The sequence below is a fragment of the Merops nubicus genome, unplaced genomic scaffold, assembly GCF_000691845.1.
Source record: "Merops nubicus isolate BGI_N331 unplaced genomic scaffold, ASM69184v1 scaffold23973, whole genome shotgun sequence".
NCBI lineage: Eukaryota > Metazoa > Chordata > Aves > Coraciiformes > Meropidae > Merops > Merops nubicus.
In genome coordinates, this window is record NW_008599914.1 from 12,574 (window position 1) to 22,813 (window position 10,240).

The 10,240-nt window shown below is 44.1% G+C and overlaps 1 protein-coding gene across 1 annotated transcript; it reads left to right on the top strand.

Annotated features, from left to right (window-relative positions):
• Positions 1 to 1,359: 1,359 nt before the first annotated feature.
• Positions 1,360 to 7,704, top strand: LOC103770306 (nuclear factor of activated T-cells, cytoplasmic 1-like; the record flags this gene model as incomplete). Its single annotated transcript, XM_008937561.1, has 3 exons — positions 1,360 to 1,562; positions 5,105 to 5,277; positions 7,564 to 7,704. Coding segments are annotated over 3 exons (517 nt in total), but the record flags the coding sequence as incomplete, so codon positions are not given.
• Positions 7,705 to 10,240: the final 2,536 nt, after the last annotated feature.

Here is a 10,240-nt window from a genome sequence, read left to right on the forward strand (position 1 = left end):
CAGTGGGATGGCTTTGTGCCTGTGTTTGCACTCACCAGAATTCTGCAGTGCTTCAAGGAGCAAAAGTGACTCAAGAACTTTGTTCTTAATAGCATTCCTGCTGTCAGACGGCAAGATACCATAGAGAGATAAGTCTTATGTTGTTACGAAACCATAAATTACTTTTTAAGATCTAAAGATGTGTGAAAGTAAGCAAAACACAAGTATCATAAATATTTGACATAGGTTTCACTACTTGCCTTCAGCTTTGTTTAGCTTTGAACTTGCATGCATTGTAAATTAAAAATGTTGCTCCTCACCAAATTATGATCAGTGGTCTAATTTTGATCTATAAGATCTAGTGGTGGTGCAGTGGTGGTGGGTAACTCGTGCCTAAACCCGCCTGAGCCATTTGCAGAGGAAACTACAGGGAGTTGAGCAGGTTTGCTCTGTGATGATGCATCTCCTGGGACAGGCCACCTTGCCTGCACTCCTCTCTCCTATGGTTGCTGCACCCTCCCTTAACTCAGGATGAGGCTTTGCAGCTAACTGATGCAAGAGAACGAAGTTGGTGGGACTCATTTCTCACTGTCAGGCTGCAGCAGTGAGAGCAGTGCAGCAAGAGCTGTCCCCAGATAGCCTCACCTGTGGTCTTCACACCAGCATGGACCCAGAGCTGCTTCTTCAGGAGGTGGTGGTGATGAGGTCAGACTCTGCTCCTGCTTCACTCCTAGCCTGTGACAGAAATAACTCTTGATGTCATCAGAGGGGTCACTGTAACATGGATGAGGTTCAAGTCAGGCCCAGTAGCTTCAATGAGATTTTTGTGCGATTATAACAAGAATTTGACACACATGGTGAGCTACTAGTTGTGTATATGTGATCTGTCTCCACACTATCTCAGGAGGTATTTACTAGCATAAAAATCAGTTAATGAGGGGACGTGTCATGAGCAGCAGCCTGCTGCTCTGCAAGGGGTGCTTTGGGAAGCTTGGGGATAGGTGAGCTGTGTCCTTCCCACTTGCAGACTCCATCGGTTTTGCCTCCCTCAGTACTGGGAGGGAACATTGACTTCATTGTGGTTTTCTTCTGAACGCCGGCAGAATTTATGCAAAGTTTTCTGTGGATGTAGCAGGAGTGCTCAAAAGCTCACCAGGTCTAAAGTGCCTCGGGTCCTTTCGGGTAATGAGACGTTTTCTGAGTGCACCTTTTTATTGTACCAATATTACATTACAGGAAAAATGGAAGCGGGGAACTTAACACGTAGCACCTGTCACAAGTTCTCTCCTTGAATTAGGCTCTCCTGCTTATAAAAATTTAATTGATTCCGAGCAGTTTATGTGCATGGTGCTCAGTGGGCATCTTCTGTTCTCTCACCAGCTGCACGGGTACTTGGAGAGCGAGCCGCTCACGCTGCAGCTGTTCATCGGCACCGCGGACGACCGCCTGCTGCGGCCCCACGCCTTCTACCAGGTCCACCGCATCACTGGCAAGACCGTCTCCACCACCAGCCACGAGACCATACTTTCCAACACCAAAGTCCTGGAGATCCCGCTTCTTCCAGAGAACAACATGAGGGCAATGTAAGACCCAGGCACCGCACCTGACTCGTGCCGTTTTCCTCTTGGTCGCCTCACTTGATTTCTTCTGTGTTGGAGATTGTTTGGGTCTTTGGGCTTTTGTACACAATTTTCCTTTTCCGGTTTGTTTTATTAAAGTTCTCACTGTAATAGTACGTTTTCACAACTTTGCTGGGACAAATTGCCTCTCATCAGCTGAACAGCAAAAATGAACTTCACAAATATTTATGACAACTGATTGCTTTCATTCTAGAGTTTCAGCCAGCGTGCTTATTTGCCATTTAAAATAAGGATCTCAGTTACCAAGCTGTAAATATCTCCTACCTCAGCTCCTGCATTTAGTTTCTAAATATGACACCTCTTGCTCCTATACGCACTAGCACAAGGAACAAGGCCAATTAAAATTTATCTTTGGATGTCAAAGGAAACTCTTAGAGAGCCCTTCCAAGTACACTAGTAGTTTTTTTTTGAGATGGATAAAACCACTCTTATTTCTTATGTAATAAAAATCAGCATTTTTCATGGCATTGTTTGAGAAGCAAAGCTTCTAGAAGTAAGAGGAGTAAAGGTGGTACAGCTTAGTGACTGGAGTTATTAGACTGGAGTAAGTTTAGTTCTATGCAGAAAAGCAGGCGTGGATGTCTTAGGATTTCTGAATTAGTATGAATCTGAGTGATAACTAAATGCCCTGTAGCTCCATTAACTCAGAGGTAAATTTCATTACAGGATTGTATATAAAGGTTCAAATATCCCTCTGTGTATGTGGCATACATGAGACCTTCCACATTATTTAATCCTGTCCTCTCTGCCCTCCTTGTTAAATTATCCTAGTGCTTATCTGAGTTGTCTCCCCACTTGTTCAAGTGATCCTAAACCTTATCTGAGGTGTCTTCCTTGGTGTACCTTGCATGTACAGCTCTTGGTGTGTGTATAAGTCTGAAAGTATTAGTCTTTATATATCGTTTTATGCACCTGTGTGTGTATGTATAGGGAGATAGAAAGATAAGTAGGTAGGAAGACAGAAAACAAGCAAGTCCTGGCCCCACTAAGCCAAATGCCATGGGAAAATTCAAGGGAGCTTGCTAAAATCACAACTTCAATCCTTGTAATTCATTCATTTTTCCATGCCTTAATGAAGTGAAAAATGGTATCAGACACTTGAACTCCTTCCACATGCAGTGGTTATTAGAAACTGGATTGCAGTGTCATGTACAACATGCCCTGGAGTGCCTCATGTAAATAGAAGAGCCAGGACGTGTTCAGCTGCATTGCCAGCTGGGCTCAGGGTGATCACTCAAGAACCTCTGTCAGTGCATTGTGTTAAAAGTCATGACAAGCCTGCAAAATTTTTGGCCCAATTCGCTGTCACTATAAGCTGGTACAACTCCAGTGAGGTTATAGACATTTCAGCAATTTGTACCAAAGCAGTATTTATTTGTATTCAATTTGAATCACATTTTTGGTCATCTAGGAACATTATTTCCATTTCAATCACCTTTCTTCTTAGAATAAAGGTAGTTAGACAGTTTGGGAGCCAAGTGGAATATTTTTGTGACATGTGTGCCAGGTCATAGCAAAGCTCTCTCAGGAACCACAAACAGTCACAGGATTTTGAAGGGACCTCTGGGGATAACCCAAGAGGGTTGGACCTTGCCAAAGCAAGTTGCACAGGATCACATCCAGGCCGGTTTTGAATCTCTCCAGAGAAGGAGACTCCACCACCTCTCTGGGCAGCCTGTTCCAGTGCTTTGCCACCGTCAAAGGAAAGAAGCTTTTCTTTGTGTTTAGGTAGAACTTCCTGTGTTATAATCATTGCCCATTACCCCTCGTCCTGCCACTGGGCACCACTGAAAAGAGGCTGTCCCCATCCTCTTGACACCTGCCCTTTAGATATTTATAAGCACTGATAAGATGCCCTCTCAGTCTGCTGTTCTCCAGGCTAAACAGCCCCCGGTCTCTCAGTCTTTCCTTGTAAGAGAGATGCTGCTGTCCCCTGATCATCTTCGTAGCCCTCTGTTGGACTCTCTCCAGTAGCTGCTTGTCTCTTGAACTGGGAAGTCCACAAACAGTGCTTTGGGATATATAAGCTTTAACCATCAGTAGCCTAAAACCTCGTGCAGCGCTAACAATTAATTGAAATTTGGAGCTAAGGATTTTTCTCACACAAACTCTGTGAATTCAGGCCTTGATGTAGTGAAACAGTGATGCTCATCAGCACATTTAATCTTTTGCCCATTTAGCTGCTCCCAGTGACTTCAGATTGTAATGTCCCTGACTTTACAAGCCTGAATTTAAATGCTTTTTCTCCTCTGAACTTTACTGACTCCAAACTACTTGTTGTTAAGTAATTTTTATTTATTTTACAAGGGTTGCTAGAGACAATATTGAGAAATGTAATATTTCTTCCGTATCTTTGTGTAGAATTTTGACATGGGTACAAGTATTTCATAATTCTTATGGCTTCATCTGCTAATATGCATTGCTGAGAAGCTTTAATACTTTCATTAGTTTCTTTGATTGTATCAGCAAGGATCTTTTTGTTAATCTGAAATCCATACTTTTAGAAAAAACACAGATCAAAACCATACTGCCATAGTTCTTGTTTGCAGTTCGCTTCAGAACAGAGCTTCAAAGATTTGGAGAGGGAATTAAACTCTTTGAATGCAAAACAAAATTAAACTATGCATATTCAGTGTAACAGAATGCGTGCCAGAGACCAGTACCCAGAAGAAATTGCCACATAGGCTTTGTAGTTGTGGCCAAAGCAGAGGTATTCTTGCAGTGGGTTTTTGAGTATGTGTGTTTATGCATCTTTTGTTCTGAGAACTTCCTCTATTGAAATTTGCTTTGACAAAAATCTTGACTTGTAAACTCATTCAGGAGAAAACTCAAGTTAAATAAATTGAGAGAGAGGTCTGAAATAGTAACAGTTCTATCTGACAAAAAACAGTTTAGTTTTTTTTTTTTTTTTCATGGAGAGCTTCAGCTTGGGAGTATTTCCAGCTCATTCAAATACAAACACATTGACAATGGATCTGACCCCAGGGAGAGCTGTGCTTATTAATAAGCATTTTCAGGACTTTGCCCTTGAATAAAAACTGTGTCAGATTTTTCTCCAAATAGGCTATAACAAGTGAAGTTGTAGGTAACCCTGTGTTCTAGATTAGTAACAATTTGTGCACTACTGTCTCATCCCGGTGACTTTTCTAGTCTTGCCATTTCTTTGGACTTTGGTTAATCTTTAAGTGCCATCCTTACAGGATATGTTGGGAAAGAAGCATCTTTGGATGTCTGGGAACTGAAGTAACATCTTAAATTCGTGTGCATGACAGTGGCTACTACCTGTTACTACAGCCCCAATTTAGCTATTTGGGGATGCAAGTACTAAGCTTAACAAAGCCTGCTGTGTTCAGCCTGGTCATTGGGTCATGCCTGAGTCAGATTATTATGAAGGACGTACAGGAGAGAGGGAACATATTGCATGCCTGTGTCTTCTGAAGCCTGCTTGGAATGAATTGGATCTCCCTGTGTTTCCTTTTGGGCAGCATTGACTGTGCTGGGATACTAAAGCTCCGAAACTCTGACATCGAGCTGCGCAAGGGTGAGACGGACATCGGCCGGAAGAACACGCGCGTGCGGCTGGTCTTCAGGGTTCACATCCCACAGGCCAATGGCAGGACCCTCTCCTTGCAAGTAGCCTCCAACCCCATTGAGTGCTGTGAGTAGCAACAAACTCCCTTCTCTCGCTGGGATATTGTGCCACCCCACACGCAAACTTTCTCAACTAGCCTGCAGTACATCAGTTTTGCCTTACCTGTCTAGTTGGTGAACCTTGAGTCTGCTTTTCAGAAGCACGTGATTTATACTGAAGTCAAAATATGTGTGTATTAGAAAAAAACGTGCAGCTTTGTGCATTGATTTCTATTGTAAAAAATGCACTTAAACAGAAGTAGAGTGCACTTAAACTAAAAGTAGACCTGGGAGTGAGAAGGCTTTTTTTTTTTTTTTTTTTTTGATTGACTCCCTATCATCCAAGTAAATGCTGTAGGAGTTTTGGAAGACAGCTGTTGTGTCCTGTTCACTCTCTCTGTCTCCATTATAAAGCAAAAACCAGCAAACAAGACCGCAGCCCCTTTGAAAAGGAACTAACAGTGTACTGGAATTGGCACACTGGCACAAGGTGCCTGTGGCTTCAGAAAACCTCCAGAAACCTGGTTTCCACACTGGGTTCTCTTTGATGGAACAGACTGATTTTTGTCAGATACACAGAGGCACCCTCCAAAGACCTGTATCATGCTTGCTCCGTAAGCCTTGCCAGCCTCCCATGCCCAAAGCAAAACTTATTTGCATCGCATAGCTTTTACACTCCAGCATAAGTGGTGGAAACTGATATTCAGTCTTAACTCCCAAATGCCAATTTGGTCAGCTGGATGGGCTGAAGCAGAGTTTTAAGAGCCATGTCCACACTTGTTCTTGTGTCATTGCCAGGCTGCAGTCCCACACAATGTGTCTGGCAGGCCCTGGAGTGTGTCAGCTTTTGGTCTCTTGGGAGGCATGGTGCTTTTTCAGGGATTGTTGATAGAGAGGCTGCAGGAAAGAGCTTCCTTGCATTCCTCTTGCAAAAGCAGTGGCATTGGTGACAGACTTTCAGACCAGTGACAAACTCCATCTTTTTGCCAGGGGTAGCACCACTGCCACGCTGGTAGTTCAAGTCTACAAGAGAGGTAGAAGTTTTGGGAAAGGGTAGTGCTGTTAGACCAACAGTGATAGCTTGTCTCCTGCACTGTCATTCATTTAAATGAACAAATGAGCATTGCCAGTAAGAAGAGAGTTCCATAAATATAAACCTGTGTTATTTATGAACAATAGCACAATAGCAGAGCCTTCTTACCTATAGCAGGTCAACTTGCATAAAGCCCCATGTTCTGTCCAGGATATGTATGAGACAAATAATTTTCTTTTTGTTGCTTATTCAAGGCTAAGTTCTAGGCTAGCAGGCAAAACAAAAAGTGTGGGGAGTCATGGTTTCATTCTGCTCCTGTTTAAGTTGAAGCTTTGCAGTTGGTATATAGCAGGATAAGGCATAATTTGGATACATCCCGAACTGGTCTGTGCAAAGGTGGCAAACTCAGGAAGCCACTAAATATAAAGCAAATTAGATTTGTAACAGTGAACGGCAGTTTTGAGGGTTGTGTAACAAGCAAAACTGTGGTATATTTCTCCTGAAAGGAGAGGAAAATGAAGAAAAAACCAAGTTCTAGTGCTATTTCCAGTGCAGAGTATGGAATAAGATGGTGCCAAAAACTTCACGCATCTCTTAGTGCATGTGACACCAGGAGGAACCATGTAATCTGGATAAAATGTCACGTCATCCCTTGAAGCAGAGCCATACTTGCTCCATGTCCCAGCTGGGGGGGAGGATAAAATATGTGCCATGAGAATATCTGATGTGTGTGCATGGATCCACGTGTGCTGTAGCAGTCAGGTTCTCATGGAAATATGCTGTCTAAACTAGGAGCTTCTGCTGGATGGTGAAGCCCATGGCTGCTACTGCAAGACAGTCTGCAGAACTGACAATACAGTGTATAGTGACTGAAACACATTTTGGGTGTGGATGGTTGTCTTGTCGTAGGTGCCTTATAAACACATGACATATGTTATAGATAACGTAAGAGAAGGTTGTTTAAAATAAATTAAATTAAAAAATACTTTTTGATACAGTACAGATGAAACTGAGTTTTAAAAGAGCTCGTTCTTTGTGAGCCTTTTTAGTCTGTACTGTTACATTTGATAACCCTATTATTTGTGATCAAGGCACTTGAAAACCAACCATGTTTCTTGCAAACCTTCTGACCTTTCTTTGTTTCTATGTCAAACTCAACTTTCATATGAGGGTAAGCATTAAGTTACATGCTAATGCAGTATTCACTTTTGTGTGCATTTGTGATTGCCTATTTGTTTTTTGTTTGTGGTTTTTTTTTAAATCTTCTTTATAACTCTACAGCTCAGAGATCTGCCCAAGAACTGCCTCTGGTGGAGAAACAAAGTACTGACAGCTTTCCTGTTATTGGAGGGAAAAAAATGATACTGACGGGCCATAACTTTCTGCAAGACTCCAAAGTCATCTTTGTGGAGAAAGCACCAGGTATGTCTTTTCAATCTAGACTCTGGTCTGCCTTTTTTCCCCAGTTTTAAATTCCCTTCCAGTTTATGAAAGCATATATACAGTAATGACATTTTCTTCTGTGCTTAATATGATTTCCTTGTCACTGAGCAGAGCTGTGAAAGTGATCTGAGCCGTGTCTAGTGCTGAGGTTTCACACTATGGCAGGTGTAGCTAAAGGTAGACAATAGCAACATTGAATGTCAACGTTTGGCATTTGCTTTTGTAGCAAACTATGGCTGTACCAGGTAGGACCTGTGAAAGGTGTTTGAAGCCTCTGGTGGCATGTCCCTGTAAAACCTGCAGGATGCTGCATCTTGTTAAGCCTTTCTGCAACTTGTGGGAGCGGGAGTGGTGCTGGGGGCACTGTGTGCACACCTCTGTCTCCTGGGGCAGTCGAGACCGATGACGTTTACAAGCTGCTAGCTGAGCAGGACTTGCAGCGAACACATGCTCATTTGAAAGACATGTTTCTGCTTTCCCTGGAGGATTGAGGGAGGACAGAACACAACTACCCCCTCCTCCGCTGCTGCTCCCGTGGTGCATCGGTAGCAGGACTGCTCCTCCTGGGGAAGGGTCTCAGGCTGGAGCAGGGCAAGTGTTGGATGGGAGCTGGGGCTGGAGCAGGAGGTGTCTGTGGGAGGGGTAGGGTGTCTGCAGGAGCAGTGGGTCACAGGGTGACAGCACATAATGCACGTGAATGCCCCCACAGGAAAAGGCAGTGGGAGTGGAGCTGTGAGTCAAATTCAGGCTCTGAAACAAGATCGTTAAGAGTAGTTTTGAGTCTTGTTTTGGAAAGGGTTTCCCTGGCGCTGGCACAAGCCTTGGATGCCTCAGCTGCTGTCTGAAACCCCCCCAGACTTTTCACAGTCTTGGGCACTCCTCAGGCTGCCAGCAGCAGCCTTGACACTGTGCCTGTTTAACCCTCTGTGTGCATGAGGTTCTCCGGCTGCTCTCCTGCCCACAGTCCAGCTTCCTGTGCCGCTGGCGGGTGCCGTGGGCAGGGGTGGTGGGATGAGCTGGGGAGACTGGAGGCAAAGACATCCGAGTCCTTGGACTCAGCAGGCTTAGAGAAGGAGCAGAAGACTCCCCTGAAGCATCACCATCAGAGTCCCAAGCTGGTGAGGTTTAAGTCACCAGAGGTGCACGTGGAGCGGAGGTAGCACCTGGGCTCTGCAGCTGGAGCCGGCCAGCGCTGCTCCTGTCACCCCTGGGTGCCACTCTGCATCCAGTCACTCTGGCCTGGGGATGAGCAGGACACCGGTTTGGTTTATTAAGAAAGTTTTAAAAAAAGGAAAAAAGGTGGTATGATAATTAAAAAAACCTGAACTGGGCTCATTGCGTAGTGTGAGGGGAGGGAAGAACGTGACTGTCTATATTTAAACTTCCTTTGCTGCACAGAAGTGGGTTAGTATGACATGTCAGGAGCAGAGTCCTCGATCTGTCTCGTTACAGGAAGGAAACCACACTGAAGGGTGCTTTCCTTCATACTTTTTTCTCTCCTCTTTCTCTATGGAGTTGAACAAATTTTGAAGTACCACATCCCAAAGGATTCTGATGGTGAAGCTACTTGCCCATCAGCAAGTACCATAGCGTGGATTTGGATACTGCATCCCTTAGCATTAAGTACACCAAAAGCCTTAAATTAAAAAAATGTAAAACAGGACCAGCCTTGTACTTTTTAACAAGACAGATACCTCCCTTGAGCAAAAGGAATTTGAGGCTGTACAAAGACAGCATACTGATAGGAAAGAAATTGTACAAGTGTCATTTTTTAAACCTTGTGAGAGGTGAAGGAATGTACTGCTGCACACTGGCTATACTGATGAGGAAGAAAATTATCAAAAGGCCTTGCCTGTTGCCCTGAAAAACTCCTGGGGTGAACTTCTTCGGTGCATGGGTTGGCAGGATGGACCAGTGAGGGAGTGTCTTTTCTACATGAGAGCACTACTGAGATCCCCCTGCACTCTTCCCCCTGATGTGGAGTCAGGGGCAACACTGCAGGAACCGGTCAGTGGGCTGCCATCCTTGAGAAGTAATCAAGATCATTAAGTCAATATTGATAGCTCTAATCCAAAGCTGTCTTGCATGGTTTTAGTAGTCTCACAGTAGATTTGGTGTGGTCACAGGGCAGTACTACCTCGTGGAGAAACGCTACAGGGGCAGAGCCTTTAAAGTCAAGAGTGTTCAACATCTCCAGGAGCTGCAGTCATGTCACTAGGGATGGCACACAAAAAGCAGAGTTGCTGGCTGACCTGGGCTGAGCAATTTCTAGGGTTTCTGTGATGAGTTGTGCACTGTGTTGCCTGATGCAGCTTGATGCATTGGAAACAAGCACGATGCATCAGTATCTTAGTGGCAGTCTGCTCAGGCTCAGTTTTTGAGCAGAGTCACTGTATTTAATGTCAAATGAAAAAGCATTACCAGCCTTCATTTGTAAATCAGCACGTGTTGTATCTCTCCCTTTCAGCTCTTGCACATCTATGAAAGTAGGTCAAGAGAGGGAACACCAGCACAG